Genomic DNA, 25319 nt, shown 5'->3' on the forward strand with positions numbered 1-25319 from the left:
GTTTTAGCTCTGACCTCTTAGCTTTCTTCTTTGCATTGGTTCTGTGTTTCTTATTTAATAAGACAGTTGGTTACATCTACAGATCTGAACTCTTACAACTGACAGACGGGACAGACTAGTCTGAACTATTCTGTCATTTTCACGATAAACAAGTGGGCTGTGAGTCAACAGGATGAAAAAGGAGGCAAGGACGAACAATGGGCTGCTGGGGTAGTCACACAGACACGGAAAGGGAAAGTCAGACGCACAGCTGCACTGCACCGGAGCAGTGAGGGTCTGTCCTCACAGGCTCAGATGCAGGCAGCACAGCTGTCCAGCTGCCTTCCGGGCCCAGAGCATTCCGGTTCAGGCTGGGAAAGTGCAGAAAGAGTTTAAATGTGCTGCCTGCGTTCCCTACAGATCTGTTGGCAAGACGCAGGGAGTTTTCCCATGAGCTCACCCTCAGACTCATGTGGGTTTGACATGTGTGGCCTTCCAATCCACAAGCTGGGACTTGGACCAAAAGGCAATGGTATTAGGAGATGGTGCCTATGGGGAGGACGAGCTCTCTTGAGTGGATAGTGCTGCTGTAGCAGAGGGGAAGGGGGCAGGGTAACACTCTCTCTGTCCTTTGCCTTCTGCCACGTAAAGACATGGCTGCACAGTGACATCTTAGAGGCAGAACTTTAAATTTCTAGCCTCTCCAACTATGAGAAACCAGTTTCTGAGATTTACAACAGCACAAATAAATTCATGTGTCTCCTACTGCTCCATGTTCAGGACAATTTATTCACTTGTATTATTTCTATATGAAGACGGTTTTCATGCTGAAGCATGCTGTAAAGCACAACTGACTCGATTCTATGAGTGTCATTCAAATCACACCAAAAGCTGGTGTTCAAAAATCCTGTAAAAACAGAAGGCTGGTGGAGGTCATCTCCAAAGTGAGCAATTTTTGTTTTTACTTTAGATATATGATCATCATTTTATGCATGGCTAAGAAAATAGTCCATAAAAGTACATTTTCATGGTGGGCTGTTTAAAATCCAGTAATAAATGTGACAGTATTTTTAAATTGTTCCAAAAATAACTGGAAATACTCTTAGAAGAGCCTTTTGGACATCACTTGGTATTTCCTTTGAAGTTTAGTATATACTAAAATGTTCATTGTTTCCATTAAAAATAGTGATTTATTTCCTGGAAATACCAAAGTACTGTTCTTTTAAAACAAATTATGTACAGAATATACATATTCTATGTACACAAATGCACATGAACACAGAGTTAAGGGATCCATCCTGTAATCAAGTCTTATGTACTCATCATTCTCCTGACACTAAATCTTCATTTCTGAAGAAGTACATGCAGCTGGCTGTGCTCATCTGCCGCTGGGATGGTCCACCGCCTCTTCAGGTACTGGATGTCGACTGTGCCAGAGGCCCTGGCCAACACCAGAGCCACAAAGCTACCACTGACCTTCTCAGGGTCCCCCATGATGGTCATGGCCACCAGCCTATGGGTGAGAGAGAACATGAACTGGGAAGTCAGTATACAAGTGCGTCACTTTCTGTACCCTAGTCTTTCAAAATGTCTACATTCAAAGGAAGTGTGACATAGAAGAGGAACTAAAAAATGTTAAAACAAAATACTAGAACAAAAATAAATATAGAAAATCTGTTGAAAACCAATTTCTGCATCTCAGGGATCTGTTGACTGGCAGATCCATGAAGACAGCTCAAAGGATGCCTGTCTGCAGACACCTCCCACCACCCCACAGAAGGGTGACAGTCCCCATCTGATGTTCCTCCCTGCTTCGGGAGTCAATACCTTCCAACAGTGGGGCCTTCAAACTGCCTCAGCAGGCCCTCCCAACCACAAAGGCAGTGGGATGATCCCCAGTGTGGGGGTTTCCCAGGATCTCAGGCCACCAATCTCAACCACAGTTGAGTAACTGCCGAGGCCCACAATCTGCTCTCCAGCTGAGGCCTGTCCCTGGGCTTCAGACCCTCAACCTCCTGTGAGCAGCACTGTGGTGATATATTGTGCACCCCACTAAAACTTATCTGAGGATCAGAGGACAGAGCCAGCCACTAGATTAGACATAGAGGCCAGACAGTGATGGCACACACCCTTAATCCTAACACTCAGGAGTGATAGGATCTCTGCGAGTTCAAGGCCACACTGGGAACAGAGCCAGGTGTGGTGGCACACACCTTTAATCTCAGCACTTGAGATCTCATGCCTTTGCTACCAAGTATTTGGGAGGAACATATCCCTTTAATCCCAGTACTAGGAAGGAAGGAAGAGGGCAGGGCACAGAAAGGTATGTAAGGCATGAGTAAACAGGAAGTCTTGCTCTTGAGACTGAGGATTCTGTAGAGGTAAGAACTTGTGGCTGGCTTGCTCTGCTTCTCTGATCTTTCAGCTTTCACCCCAATGTCTGGCTCTGGGTTTTCTATTTATAAGACTGTAGTGGTATTTGCTCTGCCCATGACCTTGGGCTATATGGCTCAAAGGAGGTGGTGCTTCCTGCTGTTGTACATGACCTCTTGGGTGGAGCAAATACCACTACATAAGATCTTTTAGCAATTTGTGTCACACAGCACCCATCCCATCATGTGTTCTAGTAAGAAACGGGGGCCTTCTTGACACCCTGGGTGCCCTCTCCATGCCACTGTCCCTACCATGCTGAGGGCATGTCTCCAATTCTACCCTTACCTCCTCCAGCAGAGCATCTCAGAAATACAATCTGAAGGTAACCTTGTCCCCACTAGATCCTTTCCATTACCAGCAATCCTTCTGCCATGGTCTCCCTGGGACTCCTCTTGGAAGACTTTATAGGTGTAAAATGTACTCGTATGTGGACCCAGGCTGGAGTGATTGACTGATTTTTAAGTTTCTTTTCAGGTGTCACTATGATGCAAAGACTGCTCTCTAATCCCTGAGTTAAGTGAGCCTCCTCCTGCCTCCTCAGTCTCCCATGTACTGGGATGATTGGCATGAGCCACTATGCTCAGTCTCAATATATTTTCTGTTTCCTTTTCTTTTAAGACAAGGTCAGGCTATGTAACCCAAGTTGGTCAGGAATTCCCCAGGAGCCCAGGCTGGCCTCAAACTTGTAATCTCCCTGCCTCAGATTCTCAAGTGCTAGGATTACATACATGCTACTATAGCCAGTTCTCTTGATGGATATTTAATTAGAATAATACCAATCTACCTACCACTTTTATCAGATCTTGTCAATATATCTCTTACAGTCCATCAAAATGTCATCTGGGTCACTTTTATACTCTTTCCTTTTCAAAAAGCAATATAATTTCTTCCTCATTGTCCTAAACTTCAGTTGAACCAATCAACAAGGAGGGAAGAGGAGATACGGGAGGGAATATGGGGAAGGACAGCTAAAAGTAAGGGCCATTGCGGAGTCATATGAAAATCTAATACAGTAGACACTTCTTAAAATATATACATATGTGAAAGAAATATAAATTGCAATCACCAAATAAAGGAGACTAGACATCTCTAAAATAAACCTCCAGTGTCAGGAATGGGTTACATCTAATTGAGTTGTTGGCCAAAGAGGCCCCATGAGAACCCCAAACAATCCAGGCTGTTGCTCAGGCCATTGATTGCGCTCCACAAATTGACAGCAAGGCCCTATTGCTGAACACAACACCTACATAACTCAGTGAACATGAAAAAGTCAAGCTGATACCTACCCAGAGCCTTGATCCCTACTGACTTAGTGTTCACGGTACTGGAAGGTACTCTGTCTGCACACTACCAGAGGAGAGACATAAACACCAACCCGCCTACAAACCTTGCAGTCTATAATGGCGGCCTGCCTGCAAGACACACTGGCACAATGGCAGCACCAAAGCTGTAGGAGTGACCAACGACTATATGAGTGGAATAAGACTCACTCCGTGAATGGAACCCACCCCTGACACTGCCTAGGTGGCCAAGAACCTGAAACTGGATAGGCCAGGTACTAGGGAAAAACCAAATACTACTGTTCTGCTAAAGGAACGTAGCAATAAAAAAAAAAAAAAAAAAAAAAAAAAAAAAAAAAAAAAAAAAAAAAAGAACTACCAAAAACAAAAACCTCCTAACAACATTCTGCTACATCCACAGGTCAGGGTCTTGATCAGCCATCATCACAAGAAGCTTTCTTCTGCAGTATATGGGAACAAATACAGAGACTCTAACTGCACAATGTGCAAAGAGTAAGAGACTTTGGAACACTCAGTCCTAAATGGGATGTCTCCATCAAATCTCTCCCCTCAGGGCTCAGGGAAGCCTGTGGAAGAGGAGGCAGAAAAATTGGAAGAACCAGTGGGGATGGAGGACACCAAGGAAACAAGGCCTTTAGGGCACAACGGGACTGAAGCACTTATGAACTCACAGAGACTGTGGCAGCCTACACTTGTCTGCACAGGTCTAAGCCAGGTGAGGTTCTAGTGCTGAAAGGGGAAGCAGACACAAATCCACAGTTGATGACCACTCTCAAAGGAGTCCTACTGGGAACACAAACCACATAGAAGGCCAGGCTCCACGCCCAGCAGCAGATGCCAACACAAAACAAACTCAATGGCATGTGTGGAGTTCTGTGTCTCACAGTGCTTTGTCTAGACTTTTTTTTAACCTTACGATCTTTTGCTTATACATTATGTCTTACGGATTCTCCGGATGTGTGAACGTGTCCCAGCACGCTTGCTTCTGGTGCTTTCTCTTTGGCTTTTTCAGTTTGTTTGTTTTGTTCTATTCTGGTTTGTTTTATCTTATTCATTGTTGTTGCTATTATTATTATTATTATCATTATCATTATTATTGCCTGTTTGTACTCTAATGAGAGAGAAAAAACAAGGGGTGTGGATTTGGGTGAATCTGGAAGTGGGTCAGATCTGGGAGGAGCTGGGGGAGGGGAAATTGTAATCTGAATAGATTGTACAAAAAAAAAATCTATTTTCAATAAAAAAAAATAAAAATAAAAACTCCAAGGCCCTGGCATACACACACACACACACACACACACACACACACACACACACTACATATATATTTTTTTCCAAGAACAAAATATAGGAGACTAAACAATTAGGGTTAAGAGAGAACTCTGCCAAATGAAATATTCTATAAACACTGATACTTTCAAATAAAGGAAAAAAGGCAAAGAATTATTTCAAAGTATTAACAATGGGCCAGCAAGATGGCTCAGCCAGTAGAGGCACTTGCTACCAAGCCTGATGACCTAAATTCTATTCCTGGATCCTACATGGTGAAAGGAAAGAACTAAGTCTCACAAGTTGTCCTCTGAACACCACATGAGCACCACAGCATATACGCTTGTGCATGCGCGCGCGCGCGCGCGCGCACACACACACACACACAAATAAATAATAAATAAATACTAAAAAACTTTTAGACAAAGTAATATCAATGACAATTCACATCAGCAGGTTCCTTCCACATGCAGTGGAAGGATGCTTGGGGACTGGAGTGACTCGGGTGCAGAGAGCTGGAGGGTCTGACAAGAACATAGATCCCATGACTCATGTGTCATATGTCCTGTCCTCTTTGAGAAACTAGAGGGAGTAAGTTGTAGTTCATTCAAACATATGCTGAATCTGTAAGGCACTCACAGAAAATGTTTCTGCCTGAATAATAATGACGGGGGACTATTAAACTACTCTCCTATCCACTGTGCTTTTTGAGACTAAATATAAGACAACTGCATTTTAAAGAGATTTTCACAGTATTGCTTAACTGAACACTAAGAGTGAAGCTGATGTAAAGTAGAATAGGATGGCCATGATGTGTCAATCATTGCAGGGGCACTTGGATGGAGGCGTTGGAAGCAAAGTGGGTATGTGTGGGGGTCGGAGGGCATATAGGAGCTCTGTGCTCTATTTGGCTGCAGACTAAAACTACCTTTAAAAAGTAGTTTTGACTATACAGTATATAAGTGTAGTATTTAATTTAAACTTAAACTTGTGATTTAAGAAAGACCAGAGATGAGGGTGATGGGCCTTGTACTCACCTGTCTGGAGAGATGGGCTGCTGAGCCACAGGACCCAGGTCATTCTCAAGAAGGTCCCAGACATAGATCCTGGATGCATCATCCTGGACCAAGAACACAGCAGGCCTTGTCGGGGACCACTGTAGGCTAGTAACAGAACGGCCCTTGGTACTGCTGTCCCACTGCATGATAGGCCTCTCAGACGTCAGGTGGTGCAGTCTGATGCTTCCATCTGAACAGCCAGCCTACAATTGGAGTATGGAAACACTGTTTTTCTTTCTTTCTGAATTAAATCTCAATACCCAGAAATTTTTCTTGGAGCGTTCATTAGCTTGCCTTGCTTGTAAAATAACATTTTCACTTGCTTTTGTTTTCTGAATATAAAGACATTAAACCTATCCTTACAAACAGTGAGTGAGCACTCACCCTGGAAACTGACACCAGCCATCACTGCATTCACTAAAAACATAAATGAGTGTGTGTTGAGTGCCACCAACTCAGCGCAGGATGCTAGGGCAGGCTCCACAGGTGGGATGTCCCCTTTTAAACAGTTATATTTGTACTGACAGTATGGTTATGTGTTCCTTTTGGATTGAAATTTTCATAAAACAAAACTCAGCTGGTTTAGGGAAAGATCACATTATTAGCCTATAAAGAGAAGATTAATTCTTCCTTACTCTTTAATCCTTTCCCATACTCAAAAAAAGATGTCCTTATATAAAATTCTAAAATAATAAATTATATATTTTGATAGAATATCAACAAGAGAAATCAAATTCTAAAATAAAACACAAACAGAAACACATTTAAACCCTAATTTCAGATAAGTAACACAATCTTATGGGATATAGGGGCAAGAACTAAGCCAAATAACCTCTGAGCACCATGTCTGGGTGTACAACTTCTGACTCAGATACAAAAAGAGTCTTGAGTATTGAAAACTGGCTTCTCTGCATGAGATATTAAAAGCTCTGTGTATTCTGGGATTGCACACTTAACCAGGCAGATGGTAAACCATTGCTATGGTCTGAATGAAGTCTGTCCCCACTGACTGCTGTGCTAGAGACTCAAGTCCTCAAAATAACAGTGTTGAGAGGCAGTGTGACATTTAAGGGATGGAATCCAGCAGGAGGTAATTAAGTGAGGAGCTTGTGGCCTTAGAAAGAATTGATGACTGTTTTGTAGAAGAGGATTAACTCTTAGAACTGGATTACTTCCGCTGGTTGACCATAGGCAGCTTCCTGTTAAATTCTAAGTACTTTGCAACTGAACAAAGTATTTCTTGAGAGAGTTAATCTCTCTCAAGAATTCCTGAAATCTTTCTGAATCAATTTGATTCAGTTTTCTGTTAATAATAGTCCATGTCTCCTTTTTAGATCACTGAAGCCCAATAAATAATAAATCTGTCGACTACTAGGAGACCAAAACTTTCTAAATTTTCTATTGGATTGCAATGTTATGATGCCCCAACAGGCAAATAATATCAATGAAAAGTGACTTTCTTACCAAGAATACTGTTTCTTCAAATGGTGAAAATTCGATCACATTAACTCTTATTGGTCTGACACCATGTTGCTGAGGTTTGAACACCTTAGGAGATACTTTCCAATCTTGTCTGGTACTGTGGCTTATAAGTCCCTGATTATTACAAAAATGCCACGAAAGGCCAAAGAAAAGTATTAGACACAAGACTGGACAAAACCATATTGATGAAACAATTCAGACATTATAACAAAGGCAATCAGTAAGTTAATTTGATATAAAGATATTTATCAGGTAAGGCTGGGTGGAAAGGATGAAATATAAAACAATACTAACCATGTCGGTGCCAACAACAAAGTGATTCGGATCTGAAGGCAGAAATTTGACACTTAGTGTTTGTGTGGATCCCCAGAATTCACTATCTTTATGGGAAAGACTGAAAAATAAAAAGCAGAGATGAGCACATGGCTTCTGCAAACCTGGATGATGACAAGACCTTACACTCACCTAGCACTGCCATGTATCTCCAATGAGGAGCAGGTATATCACACTCCTTCCATGACTTCAGCTACTCTGCTTCCTATTTCTTTTTCAAGTATCACATGCTTGATCATTTCTGCAGATCCATCATTCTGTTTACTGATTCTTTTATCGACTATGTTGACTCTACTATTTAACCACCAGCTGGTTGAAAATTTGGGAATTACAGCATTGTTTCTAAAAGTGTATTGTACAACTGCCAGCAGGTCTGATGCTGAGAGAGAGGGTGAGTTAGTAGTTGATTCTAACAAATTCCACTGTGATGACAGTTCCTAGCGTGCTGATTAATCCTATGTGTGCACCAAGGTGCACTGTTTTCTCACGCTTCTGGTTCCTATAAAGTTTGTGAGCTCATCTTTTGCACAAGGCAGTTGTCCTTATGTCTCAAGGCCCCTGGGACTCTGATGGTCACATCCCAGCTTGCAGGTTCCCATATACATCTAGCTTGAGGTCCATTTTCCCTTACCTAGGGGTGAAACTTCTAAATTTCCCTCACACTAAAGGGGCAGTGAATTCCAGAGCTCTGTACAGGGTCTCAATTCTAGGTCTCTATCTCAGGCAGCCCAGTGCATCTATGATTGCACAAGGCTTGAGCCACAGGTTGAAGGCCTAATAACCTGGCCTCCTGGTTGTCACCACTAATTCAAAACCTTATTATCTAACTTAACTTCTTTCTTTATTCCTAGCATTAAGAGATTTTTCTTTTCTTAAAAAACAAAACAAACAAAAACAATTACATTTGGAGCTGGAGAAATAGCTCAGCAATTAAGAGCATTTGCTGCTCTTAAATTGGATTCTGTTCCCAAAACTCATATAGCAGCTTACAGCTGTCAGTAGCTCCAGTTCCAGGAGATCCGGTGCTCTCTTCTAGCCTATGCTGGCACCAGATATACATGTGGTGCACCTACATATAGGCAGGCAAAACACTCATACATATGATAGACAAATAACCCTTCTTCTTCTCATCTGTACTACCCAGTAATCAAACTATAGTAGAAGGTGGGGCCAACTGAAGCTCTTCCCTCCCACTGCTTCTATCAACTCACCGCCAGATTTCCACTTCTACTCTTTAACTCACACCTAGTTCTCCACACCCAGGTTGTTTTCCATACAGGCCACTACACTGGCCTCCTAACTGGTGTCCTTCATTCCAATGTCCAGAACCTTCTGTACTGCAAACTCATATTTTTCCAAGTTGATTATCCTACATCTCAAAAATGACATTCCACTTCTTCAGAATAAGACCCTGTCACCTCCAAGACACTGTCTAGACTGTCAGCACAGAAGCAGGCATGTCAAGGCCAACCACCAACTCATCCCATTGTTTTCAACAGCAGACCTGCTGGTATTTCTAAGTATAGATATCTTTTGCCTTAGAGTCATGACATGTTCCTTTACCAAACTTTCAAGGATCAATTCAGTATGATGTCTTAGTCAGTGTTCTATTGCTGTGAGGAGAAACCATAACCAAGGCAACTCTTGTAAAAGAAAGCATTTAATTGGAGGCTGACAGTTTTAAAGGGTTAGTGAATGGTCATGGCAGGAAGCAGACAGGCCTGATACTGGAGCAGTAGCTGAGATCTTTACATCCTGATTCACAGAGAGCAGGCAGAGAGGGAGACACTGGGCCTGGCATGGGCTTTTGTAATCTCAGAGCCCATCCCCAGTGATGCACTTCTTTCAACAAGGCCACATCGCCTAATCCTTCTTAAACAGTTCTGTTCCCTGGCCAAGCATTCAAGTGTATGAGCCTATAGGGACCATTTTTACTCAAAGAACCACAAATCACTTTCCCAAAAAGCTCCCATCTCACTCTGGATCCAACCCTTCCCTCCTTCAGGCTCTTACATGCCTATGTTCATTCTAACAACACATCATACTCTTATAACCATGCCAACAAGGAATGTTCTACTTCACTGGCATGCTTGCTGGGATCACTGAGGGCAAGATGGCTACTACATCCAGAGTGACATTTTCCCAGGACATCCACAGTCCACAGGTGGCAGAAAGAGGACAAAGACCTGGTGTATCAGTCTGGCCACCCACCCCTGTTTACCCAAGGTAGGAGAGGCTACAGAGTTAGGGACTTTTTTTAAATCCACTCTGCCTCTATCCCTTCTTTCCCACAGATCTTGCAGAAACACAGCTATGAGTTTTGAAAGGAAATATGGCAACAAATACATTAGCTATTTCCCTTAGAGGAGTACACAGTTAAATCCTGGAGGAAATTATAGTTAAAAATAAATAGAATGCATGGTGTGAAGTGAGAGTCTCGAGCAGAGAGAAGAGTCTCACAGTAGCTCAGCAGAGGTGTGCAGCACATGAAGTCAGGGAACGGCCTGAGAGCATGTGCATGTCTTGCTCTGTAATACTCTGATGACTTTAACTGATCTGCTTTCATAACTCTTTCAGTCAGGTAAGTTGATTTGAAATCTCTAAGCATGACTGTATTCACTGTATTCTGTGTGATGAAGAGGACACAGGCTCAAAGATTTTTCAAGGGTAATTCACATACTAACAGTTAGCCTCATTGAGTAAATGACAGAAATATGTATGGCTTTGGGAACCAATAAGGAACATGTAAATACTACTAATACTGGAACATTCACTAAGAATCTGTACTTCATATTAAATTCTATGAGTAAAAGCAGAAATACACTTTTTTATTTGTTTATTGTTTTGTGGTATTTCTGTTTGCTTATTTATTTATTTGAGACAGGTCTCATATATCCCAGGCTAGCTGAAAACTCACTGTATAGTCAAGAACAGCCTTGAACTCTTAATCCTCCTGCTTCTACCTACCAAATGCTAGGATTACAGATGTGTGCTATGCCCAGCTGGAAATAAAAATTTATTAATAAAATTTACTTCAATATTCACAGTTCCTAAAACTTGATTTGATCAAGTTTAACTAACTTTAAGTCTAAATTAAAATTGAATGAAAAACAGTCAAACAGTATTTATTTATAAGCTAAGAAACATTTTATGAATGCATATTAGCATTATATCTGAAAAATATACTTGTTACATTGTCTTATTATTGATAATTCACACAGCAAAAACTGAATGTGAGAAAATGTGTCCTCATTGCAAAAACAGAACATGAATTTAATAGGAAACAGTCTTTCTGGGATGAGGGGTGTGTTCAATCCCCAGTGGAAGTCTCACCTGTTGCCCAACTCGATCACAGTGCTGTGCACCAATTTGATCCTCCCTCCAGGTATCAGACCTGAATCAGACAAACCAGAAACACGAACACTTCTTAATGGAAGCTAAATCAAAACCCACCTACAGTTGTCAGACTCACTTCCTTATCTAAGTATTTATAACCAGAAGGAATGCCAAAATATAAATGCAGGCAGGACTCCCTCTAAATCTGTGGAGGTGCCTATGCCTTGCTGAAGAGAGTCAAGAATCTGCAGGTCATTATCAGAATTCCATGGGGCCATGATCCAGATACCCACACACTTTCAGACTGATGAGAACAATGGGTATCATATGTATTGAATACTTAGTTCAAAATGCCAAATCCTGTGCCGTAAATATCCAAGGTGCCTGTCATTCAAAGCCATCATCTGAAACCCCGAGGTTTCCAGTTTGTTGAATGGCCACTAGTGTCCTGAATTCCTCCTCTAATCTGATCAGCTCCTCTAACTTCCACTCAAACACCACAGAACTGCAACTTCCAGAGGCCTGGTGTTATTTTCTATTCCCTCCTTGCTCTCCTCAGATATGGACCCTTCAGTTGTCTCAGCCAAATGTCTGTCTTAAAGCTATTCTCCCTTTTGTACATTCCTGCAGAGGGAAGAATTAAGAGATTTATATACAGTGAAACAAAGTTCTAGGCAAGGTGCTCTCCAGAACCTTGAGTGCAGCTGAACTAAAAGCCTGCAGAAATATATTCAACTCACTGCTAGGAAGGGTAATTGCAAGTGCGTTGCATGACTTGTCTCTTGTATCCACTGTACAACAATATTGATGTCATCACAGAGGTGGCAGATCTACACATCAGGCCTGCTACCAGTGGTCTCAACCACAGCCACAGTAAAAACTGGTTTGAACAGCACTTCAACAAGACGGGATCAACACTTGACTGGTGAAGCGCCTGTGCTGTGGGATGTTCTGTATGTCAAATGTGTTGCTCTGATTGGTTAGTAAATAAAACACTGATTGGCCAGTAGCCAGGCAGGAAGGATAGGTGGGACAAGCAGAGAAGAGAATTCTGGCAAGTGGAAGGCTGAGTCAGAGAGACACTGCCAGCCGCCACCATGACAAGCAGCATGTGAAGATGCCGGTAAGCCATGAGCCACGTGGCAAGGTATAGATTTATAGAAATGGATTAATTTAAGATATAAGAACAGTTAGCAAGAAGCCTGCCACGGCCATACAGTCTGTAAGCAATATAAGTCTCTGTGTTTACTTGGTTGGGTCTGAGCAGCTGCGGGACTGGCAGGTGAGAGAGATTTGTCCTGACTGTGGGCCAGACAGGAAAAACTCTAGCTACACGCCTGCTTCTGAATTTGAGAACCTGGAGCAAGGCCAGTGTCATTCCTGGATTTTTTTCCTTATTTTTTTTTCAGATCTATCTGGGATACACTCTTGAAACAGGTAAGATGAGAGGAGACTTTGTCATTATAAAATTAGCAGCTGGAATTCAGGGTAAGATAGCTGAGTTTAAAATGCAGACAAATTAGACCACAGGATTCAACAGAACTGAATTGTCTGGGGCCTCTTAGAACTGAAAGCCATACCAAGTGGCATTGAAAACAGCAAACCACGGGGACCCTAGTGTGTTTCCCCATCTCTTCTGCTCTATATGGGACACTTCCAAGTGGCCTGAGGAGAGCCACACTTAGTGACCTCATGTGCATACAATTCCATACCCCTTCATAGAACAGAGGGTCTTATTGGGTAAATCCAAAAACCACAGAAGAAAGCCCCAAACTAGGAGGACTTAGGACGTGGACACCTGAAGTGTACTGAAAAAGAAGACAGTCACTTATGTCACAAGGCAGAATGAATGCCAGCTATGAGCAGAACTTAGGACACCTCCAGAAGGAAACACCCATTAGACATCACTCAATCACTCTAGCTAATGAGATGTCCATACAACCCTGATGTCCATTTTTCAGGTTGCTAATTACTTGTTTTTCAAAGCAGGTTGTGATATCTTTAATCTCTATTAATTTTAGCAAACAATAATTAATTAATTTTTACTTCAATAGTTACCTAAATCACTCATTGAACCTGAGATATCTGCCTTTGGTAATTCAACAACCACCTAAAAACAGAATATTGAAAAAATGAATACTGATACATTTTGTAATTATGAAACAATCTAAACAAAGAATAGCTCTAATAAAATAACATGCTACACTAGATCCTAAAAATATAATTGCTTCATAAAAATACTAATCATTTGCTTCAGAACTGACTTAAATTTATTCATTATTTTATCTTACTATTCTCCTCTCTCAGTAACCTCATTAGTAGCTCCCTATAAAAGTCCTAACACATCCTTTCACACTGATGCCTTGCCATGCATTCCCAAAGGCCAAAGGCCAGGCATACAATTCCATACCCCTTCACAGAACAGAGGGTCTTACTGTCGTGTTCTGTTCTATCCCTGACCCATTCCCCAGCCAGGTGCCGATCTGCTCCCGGACGGTCTCACTCAGCTCTAAGTGGCCCTGCACTTCTTACTTACCCACACATTGAGAACACCGCTCTCGTCCAGGGAAGCGATGTGAAAGGACAAGCCTGTCATCTCTAATGAAAGCAGAAACAGAAAATGAAGGAAAGCAGCTTTAAATAAGCATAACACTCCGCACAGCTATTGCTTGAAGGATTTTGTGGGCGTGAGGCTCTCGTACCTTCTTGAGTAGAAAAGGGTGAAAGCACCAAGCTCTGCTTTTTGTAGGCAGATGTGGCCACTGGCTCTATGGCGTGAAGAGGACTTCGGTGGTTCACTGATGTGAGGACTCCATCTAGAGATTAAAGGCCCATAGTACCCACTGTGAGTCATATAGCTGAGCAATGAAATTAGCATTATATGTTAAGAAATATGCAGAAGCTTCTGGGTCTAAAGACCTGAATCTCTCCATAAACCTCTCTCCTAAAGCCACATGTCAAGGTCCATGATCTTGATTTTCAGCATCTCTAGCAAATAGAGACTACAACCTTAAAACACTTATAAGAGGAGAAACAAGAAATGAAGACCAAAGCTTGTGCCATTACTAGAGTGTCTCATCACTGAGGCAATAGATGTACAGGGCTAGGAAGGAGGTCAACAAACTCCAAGACCAAGAGTGTTATGAAGATGAGGAACTCAAGCAGGCACTCCAGAAGGAGAAGACATGATTCTGAGGTCAGAAGCCTCCAGAACAGGCTGGGGAAAGAGGGGCATATAAGAGGGCCTTAGGGAAGTGCTGTTTATGGGCTAGTTATAAGGGCAGAGAACAGCACAGACTGGGAACACAGCAGTGCTGGCCAGAGCATAGGACCAAGCTGTCTGAAACAAGCAGATAGCCACTGTCAGGAGAAATACTGCCACCCACAAATGAAGAGAACAGTTGCCTACAGAATGTCTGGGAGTCAGAAATTCAAATTCCATGTGCAGATACTGCAAGAAGAATTATCAGGTGTGACTATTCTCCTGCCCTACCCCATCCCAGAAGAAAACACAAAGCAGAAGACAAGTAGTCTGAGATGAATGAGGTCTCTGCAGACCGCTTTGGGAAATGCACTTAAAGCAACAAACAAATCCACCCAAAGTCAAAACCCCACACAGAAACAGAAAAAAAAAAAAAAAAAGGATGAGTGTTGGACTGAACTTAAAAAAAAGCTAATGAACAATACAATGAAGAGATATTACAGGCCTCCCAAGGGGGAAATTCACATGAGATGTGAAGGATCCACATGTGACAACAGCCAGTTCTCCTTCAGAAGCTCCACAGTTTCACACTCCTGAGTTCTGTGGAAGATAGTTACATGGCAAAAGGAAAGAAAGGAAGCCCTTTCATAAAGTAGTTTATTAGTCATCCCTCTGTACTCATCTGTGGACTCAACAACCATGACTGGAAATACGTGGAAGAATAATTGTCCTGTACTCAACATATGCAGACTTTTCTTGTCATTGTTCCCTCAGCACTGGGGCACAACAGCTACTCACACATCACATACACAGTCATCTAGAGATGACATCAAGTACAAGGAGAATGTGTCTGAGTTATAGCAAATGCTGTATCATTTTATACGAGGAGGCATCTGAAGGGAGGGAGGTCACACCAGTGTCCTGTCAATACCATGCATAGCTTAGGAATTTAGTGCTTTGAAAACAATGCTGGATTCAAATGTTTATTATATAAGCAGTTAGAAAATGTCATGTTTTAAAAGGTATCTTCTGGATTGTGTGATAGTCAGTTTTAATTGTCAGCTTAACACAATCTAGAATCACGTGTGAGTCTCAGTGAGGATGATCGAGGTCAAGCTGGCCTGTGGGTATCCCTGTGAGTAGGCACCATTCCCTGGGCTGAGCACTAAACTTAGAAAAGGAGAGATTAAGCTGAGCTGTGGCATGTGGCATCCCGTTGCTCTCTGCTTCTGACTGGGGACACAATGTGACCAACTCCCACCATGCAACTTCCCTGCTGTGATGGGACATAACCTGGATTGTGAGTCGACTAAACACCTTTGCCTTTAAGGTGCTTTTCTTAGGGTAGTTTATTATAGCATCAGGAAAGAAAACTTAGAGTCTGAGTCATATAATAAATTTTTTATGTTCTTTACTGTTTGAAAAAAAAAGATACTTTTTATAATAGCATCAAAATCCATATGGTACCTATCATTGCAAACACTCTCCATAGCAACAGGATCTCTCGAAAAGGGCAAAAATTAGTTAGTAGAGAAATAAAACGGCTTGCTCTTTTTACATATAAAGCACAGATAAAATTACAGTACACAGAGAGGAAACATTATCTGTGATGTTAAGAGTGCTTGGAGAGGGACAAAAATAAACCAATTTAAAAGACTTACTTAGTTAAAAGAATGAAAAGAATCACAGAATAGGAGAAAATACTTGCAAAATCCTCCCCTCATAAGTGTTTTATCAAAATATATAAATTCAACTACCAGAAAACAAGCAATTTTAAATTAGGGAAAGACCTTAACTGGTACTTTACCAAAAAAACACGCAGATGGCATATGAGCATAAGGAAAGACAGGACTGCTCCACGTGTCACAAGGGAAATGTGACCATGCAGAATGACCCAAACCTATAGCAATGGTCATGCAGAGTGCTGGTGAGGTATGAAGCAGCAGCAGGCCTCACTGCCCGCCTGTGGGAAGGCAGATGGCAAGTTCTCACTACGCAGCCCGGGAATCGAGTTCTTTAGTTGGCAAACCGTCTGTCAAGAGCAACGTCAGAACAGGTTAACTCTGGCACACACTCCAGGACACAACCATGGCGCCTGGGAAGCATGGAGGCAGGGCCTTGGATGGTTGTAGCATTACATCTGCAGTCAGGGAGCTTTCTCTCATACATGCAGCCTGTACCCCATCCCATGGAATGGTTCCACCTCCAGTTCAGTCTTCTCATCTCAACCAACTAGATAATCTCTCACAGACATGCCCGGAGGCTAACTTAATCTAGATAATCCCCTTTTAATATGCCTAGAGGATTATCTCATAAGTAATTCTTGATTTTGTCAAGTTAAAAATAAATATCTAGCCATTATACTTGGTATTTACCCAGAGGAGGTGAAAACAAGTTCACACAAAGACCTATATACAAATAGTTGTAAAATTATCCCTTCAATAAGTAAATTGACAAATTTATCCATAACATTTGTTTTGCTTTTTTATATACTTTTTATTTTAAAAATATAAAGGAAAAAATTATTTGGTCGTTAAGCCACTAAAAAACATGATAGAAACTTACACACTTACCCTTACCCAATCTGAAAATGTTTATTCCACTTTATTTCAAATATAGAACTTTCTGGAAAAGGTACAAACTACAGAGACAATGAAAAGTTCAGTGATGGCTAGGAGCAGGAAGGATATAGGTCCTTGCTTAAGACACATCATAATCAAATTGATGAGAGCCACATGTACAAAAAAGCTTTGAATGCAGTGAAAATGGCCATCAAGAATGAGAATTTCAGTGGGACATTCATATACACAAATAATAATAATAATAAACCTGTAGACTAATACCTCCCCCATCACGCAGACCAGACCTAAATGTAAAACCTAAAATTACAAAAGTTCAGGAAAACATAGGCAACAGCCCAACCCCTGTGACTTTCTGTTGAGTGAAACCTGTTTATTACAACATCAAAAGCATGGTCATGAGAGAAGATATTGATGATCAAATTCCACCAAATTTAAAATGTTCTGTCTTTGAGGGACAATTTTACAAAAAGGAATGTGGAGTATGACTAAAAACAGGTAAAACATATCCAGACTGTATAAAACTTCAAAACTTAATAGGTGGAGATAGAGCTCAGTCTGTAAAGTGCTGGCCCAGCAAATGCCAGGTCCTGGGTCCGGTCTCTAGCATCACAGCAATAACATAAATAAACTTGGCCAGGCATGAATCACGCTGCAATCTCAGCACCCAAGAGGCTGAGGTAAGAGGACTGCTGCAAACTTGAGACAGCCAGCACTCCATAACAAGACCTTCTCTCCAAAAATAAACAAACAAACTTAAGAAAACAATCCAATAAAAAAAAATGAGCAAAGAATAGGCATAATCAACAAAATATTTAGTTGATAAAAAAAGCACATGAAGATAAATTTAGGACCATTAGTTATTCTAGTGAAAGTCAAAACCCACAAAATTAAAACTGCATGCTTACTAAATAGCCAGCTAAACACCACCACCCAACGATAGGACCAGTGCTGGTGAGGTACAGAGCAACAGTTGGCACACTGCAACAGAGCTCCAGGGAGCTGAGGGAGTGCACTCTACAACTCTGCAGTGAAGAACCCCAAATGACATGTGAGAGTCTGGCCCTCCGGCATCTGGACAAAGAGACTGGGGACAGAATAATCACAGAAAACAGATTGATGGCCTGTGGGAAAAGACAGAACACCAAGTGCTCGAGTGGTGTCCTGTGCTCCTGAGACTGAACAGGAAAGGGACAAGACTGGAGAAGAGTGAGAATGAGAAGGTCTATGCCTGCTCTTTCAGCCAATGGGATATCAGCTCCTATGGGAAGAAGCCAATCAACAAAGGCCACAGTGCCAAAGCCTAAGCCAGATGGCTCTGAGTTCAGGTTCTGCCTGTGCAGTCAGTGTGGCACAGACGAACATTTCACCCTTCTAAGCAACAGGGATGGAGGGCTAGTACAAGAACCAAATGAGCCCATGTACACAAAACACTTAGAAGTCCTATAGGTGAGAAATGCTTGCTCTTTGTATATGTATGTGTTTGTGTGTGTACATGTGTGAGTGGGTACACGTGCAGGCATGTACATGTGGAGACCAGGGGCTACATCAGGTGTCTTCCTTGATAATTCTTCATGCTATTTTTTTTTTTGAGACAGAGTCTCTCATTGGGCCTAGAGCAGTGATTCTCACCTTTCCCAATGTTGTGAACATTTAATACAGTTCCTCATGTGTGGTGACCCCCAATTATAAAATTATTTTCACTGCTACTTCATAACTATCATTTTGCTACAGTTATAAATCATAATGTAAACAGGATATCTGATATGCAACCCCGTGAAAGGGTTGTTTGGACCCCAAAGGGGTTGCGACAAACAGGTTGAGAATCACTGGCCTAGAGCTAGCTAGCCAGTGAGTCCTTCTAACTCCCCAGTGAGATCACAGGTGTGTACCAATACACCCAGCCAAAAGGGGTGTGGGTGCTGGGGATCTGAACTCAGGTCTCACATTGCACAACAAATGCTTTACCCACTGAGTTATCTTCCTAGCCCCAAGAAATGGTTTTTGTTATTATTGCTATGGTGACCGTAGTCTAAAACAGTATGAACTGTTCATGTAGGTAAAACGAAGGATCTGTCCCCAAGAGGTAACTCTTTACTTCACCGCCTCAAGCTCTCCCTAGCGATGCCCAGGAGTGTGCATATACTACTGTACCTTGGCTACCTAGGACACTGAAGTTAGGAGTGGGGTGCAGCTCAGTGTACAGCACCTACCTAGGCCTTGAGTTTGGTCCTCGAAACCATGATCAATCAACTAATCAATCTAAAATTCATTTTGCTGGGGATTTTTTAGAATACACACATTTAACATGAAAGAATACCCCAAACTTTGCTGGCCATTCAATGAGGACTGCTTGAATGGATTTGGTTTTTTCTGTTTATCAAATTCCTCTTTTGTCCAGAGTCAAACCTCATCCTCTGGAAAATCTGAATCAATAAAAGCAGATGAAGTTAAAACCTTAGTCCTCAAAGTTGCCCAGGCTTTTCTAGAGAATAGACAACACTAACCTGTGGAAAACGTTGGGGTCCTGAAGGCCCAGAGACAATTGCTTAGTCTCACATAATGGTGTATCCTGGAGTCTTCTCTTAAGTCCCAAAGGACCACAGAGCCATGTACTGTTCCCGCAAACAGCAAAAATGCTTTTAAAGGGCTAAAGCAGCAACATGTGACCTGAAAAATAAATCACAGGAAGTTACTGGCTAAAAATTATGATAGCTGCATTCACAGACATTACTTCACTAAGTATGGTATCTGACACAGATTAAGATCCTCACAGGATATGGTTAAGTACAACACAGACCTGTGCACATAAAATAAAATTCACTTGGCCAAGGGTGAGTGTTTTCACATGGACAGTAGAGTAAGAAATCTACTCTGTAGGAATATGATCACAAACAAGGCATCTAGTAGACATCTGGATACACAAAATGTGCTTAATGATTCTTTCCATTCGGTGCAACCGTCTGGACCGCAAACCTGGGAAGTCCATTGTTTGACAGTTTATTCAAGGCTTTTACTGCAAACTTCCAAGACTCTAAAATGGCACTGGAAAAGGTGTTCTTTACATATTGATGGTTTGGCTGAGTCAAGGAACATAAAGACATAGTACTTCCCAATCAAAAATGACGTATATATGAAAGGGAAGATGGCCGTGGACCTGTGAGTAACAGGACCAGAGTCACGTAAGGTAGAAGAATCTGAGTGACAAAGACGCTTATTGCAAGCAACAGTAAGAAACTGCACAATGATGGCGGAGCACGTCTATAATGCTGCACTCAAGAGGTAGAGACAGGAGATCAGAAGTTCAAGGTCATCTTCAGCTTCATGGAGAATTCAAGGCCAGCCTGGGTTACTACATGCTTCCTGTCAGGAGGAAAAAAAGGAAGAAAAAAAAGAAAAAGAAACACAAAGAAATCACAAGACTATTAAGACATCTAGAGAATCAGAACCTAAAAAGCATGACCCAAATATCCCAGCCCTGTGGTCATCCTGGCCATGTTTTTATTAAGCCTGTAACTATGTTCATTTGTTAGTTTACAGGTGACCGAGAGCCTCCTGCACAATAATCCTGGGTTTCTCAGTCGGAAATGTCCTGTTAAACTGTGAACTTCTAGAGTCAGAACAGAGCCAAGGGCACCAGACACAGTACACAACTTGGGCCCCCGTTCTGCCTGTTCCTCTGCACCCTCTCCTTGTGATGTTTACTGTCAGCCACCACCCTCCTGGAAACAAGCACAGACTCCTCCTGAGAATACCTTTGACTCACATATCAGGACCTTCTGGGGCCCTGAAGGCTGCCAAATATCCCACACACAGAGGAGGTGCCGGCTATCCAGAGACGGGGCAAATGCCTTGTCAGGTAAGTCATGAACAGAGACAACGGTCTGCCTCTGAACTCGAGAGGCATGCAAACAGGATACTTTCCGCCCTGAAGATAAGAAAAGCATTTTCACTTTAGCATTTCAAACATTTCAAAAATTCTCACATAAAATATAATTCAGTGAAGAAACAAACACGGTCTGTTCACAGCTGAACAAAAACCTACCGTGCTGTTGTTAAGTTCCCACACAGCTCTAGTTTCCCTCAACTTGCTCCATAACTGAGGATGACCTTGAACTTCTGGTCTTCCTGCATCCACTCCTCAGACATGCACCGCCACATTCTGCAGTGCTGAGGACTGAACTCCAGGCTTCATGCATGCCAGGAAGCACTGCACCTAATGAGTTAGATCCTCACTCCAAATCTGGGTTGTGATCAATGCCTACAGCGTAAACCTAAATTCTGTGTCCGCAATGACCCTGTGGCTTCAGTAAAGGAAATTCTTTCTCTGTAAAGAAGTGTAGGCCAGGACAGCACACTTCCTCTCATCTACCAGCTCCTCACACCAAGTGCATGGGTCTTGGAAATTCAGCACCACACTGGAAATGACTGGAATGGCCTTCCTTCCATGGCATGCTGCTAGGATACTATTGTTAGGAACCTCAGTTCTCTTTAAAACAGTCCTCAGAACTCCATACAGAAAACTACTCTAATCCAAAGCCAGTGTAGCATCTAAGAATGGATTCCAAGACTTCTGAGGCAGCGCTGCTTTCCCTACAGTTCTCAGTAGCAGGGCTACTGACGAAGAAACAGGAGGATGTTAAGCCATAGTCTAGTGAGAATTTTGTAGGACTAGCTAATTAAAACCATACGTGATGACCTGACACCTACTGCCCATGCCTACTAGTTTCTCAATTCACAGGCCATACCATCCATACCTGGGATCAAACTTGTCCTCCCGCATCCCCTCGCCACTCACGGCCATCCCCTCACCACTCACGGCCATCCCCTCATCCACTCAAGGTCATCCCCTCACCACTCACGGCCATCCCCTCATCCACTCAAGGTCATCCCCTCACCACTCACGGCCATCCCCTCAGCGCTGCCTCCTCAAGCAGCCTGAAGTCCTCCTCCAGGAAAGGGATGACAATGGGTATATGTGCTCCTTCACAATTCATGAGCAAAACTCTGCCAGCATTGCCACTGGATTTCCAGTGTGTGTGTGTATGTGTGTGTTAGCTTGTGTACATGATGGGAGGGGCAAGCACGTGTTCAGGTCAGTGGACAACTTTATGGAGTCGGTTCTCACGATTGCCAGTCTTGTGCATCAACCGCCTTTACCCACTGAGTCATTCACAGGCCCGGTTTCTAGTTTTTAGTGGCACCAATAAGGTGCCTTTTCTCTTTTTTTACATTTATTTATTTTGTGTGTGAGTCAGCTTCTTTATTAAACCAATCACGGTGACATATATTCACACATTGTAAAAGAATCTTCCACATTTCTCCCTTTTTGTCTAAATAAAAAGAAAGGCTTTAACTTTAACACAGTAAAATTATATATCACAAAACAGGTGTCAGGTCTAAAGACAACACAGTACACACAGAATCCAGACTGTGTATTTCCCATCTTTATGTGGCTTATTATATTTTTTATTACTTTATTTTATAGACTTTATTTTTAAAGTATTTTTGTTTTATGACTGTCTATACCATTTGTCTTTTCTCTCCCAAGCCTATGTGCATTTTTAAACACACTGTAACTCGGTTAGAGGTTTTTTCCGACTGAATCTGTCTTTACTGTGTATCTGTAATCTTTTCTGTCTGCCTGAGCAAAACTTAAACCCGCCATGCAGTTTAGCTCATGGCCTGCGGGCAGGGCTCACCCCATCAGTGATAGCACTATAAGCTCAAGCCCGCAGGCAGCAGCTGGGAGACACATCTTTCTACTACAGCAGGCATGAGAGACACAAGACTAGGAAGCTGCATTGGCCCTGTTTTTGTGTGTTTATAATCCAGGGAGACCAAGGCAGGAGGCTCAAGAGTTCAAAGCCTGCCTAACAACTGAGACAGTGTATCAAAATAGATAGATAGATAGATAGATAGATAGATAGATAGATAGATAGATAGATGATAAATGAGATAAAAATTCAAATTTGCCCTTGCAAATGCAATTTGTTTAAACTAGTTTAAATACTATGAATCATATGTTTTATCTGTTTACCATTTCCATAGCTGTGCATTATCTGAGTAACTGCTTGAAAAGAATTACAAGACTTAAAACAAACACAATCTCATTTTCCATTTACTAAATAATTTCACTAATTTAAATTACAAATTTAACATATACATTTAAGAAAAGAATCCTCACCATTCATTTGCAATTCTGTAGCCACTGAGTCTTTCTCTATTTTATATACAATAAACTCCATCAACTTAAAAATATGTAACATTAATGATCATTACTTCAATATAAATATTTGTGTTTGCCTATAAATCGACATGAGGAAAGGCCTCTCTTACCCTGAAGGAACGGCAGGTTTGTGTTTAGTTGGGAGGAGTTGTCGCTAATGTTCAGAGCTTTGTCTTGTGCCCGGGGATTCCAGCTGGGTCCAGCTGCCAAACGGTCCTCTTCAAGCAAAACAGCAACCACCTTTGAAAGTGAAAGACAAGTGAGCAGGGACTGGAGAGATGGCTCTCTTGCAGGGAGCCTGAGTTTAATTCCCAGCACCTACATGGTAGCCCACAACCACCTGTTACTCTAGTCCAGGGACTTTTTTGGCCTCTTCACGACCACAGTATACACATATGGTGCACAGATAGACAGGAAGACGAAACACACATACACAATAAAATAAAAAAATAATTTTTAAGGGCGGGTAGCGGTGGTGATGCCTTTAATCCCAGCTCTGGGGAGGCAGAGTCAGGCGGATCTCTGTGAGTTCGAGGCCAGCCTGGTCTACAGAGCGAGATCCAGGACAGGCTCCAAAACTACACAGAGAAAGAATGTCTCGAAAAAAAAAACTATACACATAGGGACAGAGATGGGGTGTGCACAAAAGAGGCTGTGAAATGCAGGCTGAACCCGGTCCCCACACTGTCACCACCCATCCTCCTCCTCACTGCAATGTACCGAGGACTCTCTCCTTAGTCCCAAAACTTCACACCAACACAGAACCTAATAATAGTAACAAATATGTCCAGCCTAATCCTATTTCCAAGCCACAAATCCCTCTGTAACTGAGACACTGAGGCAAAGTAGTTGGCAGGTAATCATAACAGAATCTGATGAACAGGCTTGATCCAAATCAACCTGTCAAAGCTTAACACTATTAGGCTGTTTTTTCTGCTCCATATTTAAATTCTAAGTTTATATAAAAAGTTAGAGACAACATAGAGATTAGGATATCAACTTCATATCTTAATATATTTGAAATGACCAATGTTTGTAGGTCACACCTGTGGTAAAGAATTTTGTAGGGGTAGAGAGTTGGAATATTACAAGTCCACAGTCAAATTACCTCACGTTATCTCTAGCTTCTGAAAGCCTTTCATTGCCCACCTTTGTGCCTGTCCTTATGACCCTTAGGATTACTAACTCAGAGACTAAGAATGTCGTCAGACAGTGTCTGAGGCCTACAGCACAGACTTCCTCCCATTGCTGTGGTCCTCCTACCTGAGGTTCTCACAATGTATCTGAAAAGTGCTTTGATTTAGGATATTCTTCTGTTCTGTAACTATAAAAACTTCATGCAACTGTTTACCGTGTTGAAACATGGTATTTAGGTTATCCTAAATCTGTGTGCCCAGGCCAAGGTCACTTAAGGCTCTAAAATAAAGCTTCTTATTCCCTTTGAGGTGAAAGCTGTGTTTTTACATCAACAAAAGACCTTTCTCTTTTAGAGATCTACACTTAAATATATGTGGAATAAAAGTTAGAGGGTTAGTTTCAAAATAATCCGGTGAATGATGGGAGAAGGGAACGATAAGGAAGGAGGAGCCAGGTGAGGTAATATGTGCTCCAGTACGTGGAGCTCACAATTGTGTAGTTTGAAATTTTCCACAGCCAGCGGTTAAAATCCTGAGGTCATTATTTACAAATACTGTATAGATTTACACTTGTTTTGCCAGCTTAACATGTTTGGCTTAAGAGATCATAATTATTTCCAACTGTAGGAAATTATTAAAGTATAGAACCACAAAACACAGGATTTTCAGTGATGTATATTTACCTAGTGTCATTTTGCATACAAGAACTTAATGAAAGTATTACTGATAATCTGTAAGAAAATAATACTTGAAAATGAAGAACTGATTCTAAGTCACAAAGCTCCAAGATTTCAGTAGTACTATTTCTGAAAATAATGAACCCTTAAGCACTGACACAGAAGAGGACATGCAACACAGAATGTACCTGGCATGCTGCCCGGAGAAAACTAGACAGCCGTGGAGTGTCAATCTTTGGTACAACTATGACATCGGAGAAGTCTTTTTCTTCACTACCTACAATAAAATGTAGGTTTATTAAGTT

At 41.8% G+C, this 25319-nt stretch overlaps 1 protein-coding gene across 3 annotated transcripts in view; it reads right to left on the reverse strand.

The window, feature by feature from the left end:
- Nucleotides 1–748: 748 nt before the first annotated feature.
- Nucleotides 749–25319, reverse strand: part of Dync2i1 (dynein 2 intermediate chain 1) — a 50281-nt gene continuing 25710 nt past the window's right edge. For all 3 annotated transcript variants that reach the window (XM_059279116.1, XM_059279117.1, XM_059279115.1), the window contains exons 11-22: nucleotides 25203–25291; nucleotides 23312–23441; nucleotides 20728–20900; nucleotides 19480–19642; nucleotides 13894–14007; nucleotides 13728–13789; nucleotides 13250–13301; nucleotides 11189–11249; nucleotides 7817–7916; nucleotides 7505–7636; nucleotides 6020–6243; nucleotides 749–1492 (exon numbers count right to left, since the gene is read on the reverse strand). In XM_059279116.1, the coding sequence (XP_059135099.1) occupies nucleotides 1324–1492; nucleotides 6020–6243; nucleotides 7505–7636; nucleotides 7817–7916; nucleotides 11189–11249; nucleotides 13250–13301; nucleotides 13728–13789; nucleotides 13894–14007; nucleotides 19480–19642; nucleotides 20728–20900; nucleotides 23312–23441; nucleotides 25203–25291 (1469 nt within the window). In that variant the 3' untranslated portion in view covers nucleotides 749–1323. The remainder of the gene's footprint in view (nucleotides 1493–6019; nucleotides 6244–7504; nucleotides 7637–7816; nucleotides 7917–11188; nucleotides 11250–13249; nucleotides 13302–13727; nucleotides 13790–13893; nucleotides 14008–19479; nucleotides 19643–20727; nucleotides 20901–23311; nucleotides 23442–25202; nucleotides 25292–25319) is intronic.

The sequence above is a fragment of the Peromyscus eremicus genome, chromosome 14 (assembly GCF_949786415.1).
Source record: "Peromyscus eremicus chromosome 14, PerEre_H2_v1, whole genome shotgun sequence".
Lineage (NCBI taxonomy): Eukaryota > Metazoa > Chordata > Mammalia > Rodentia > Cricetidae > Peromyscus > Peromyscus eremicus.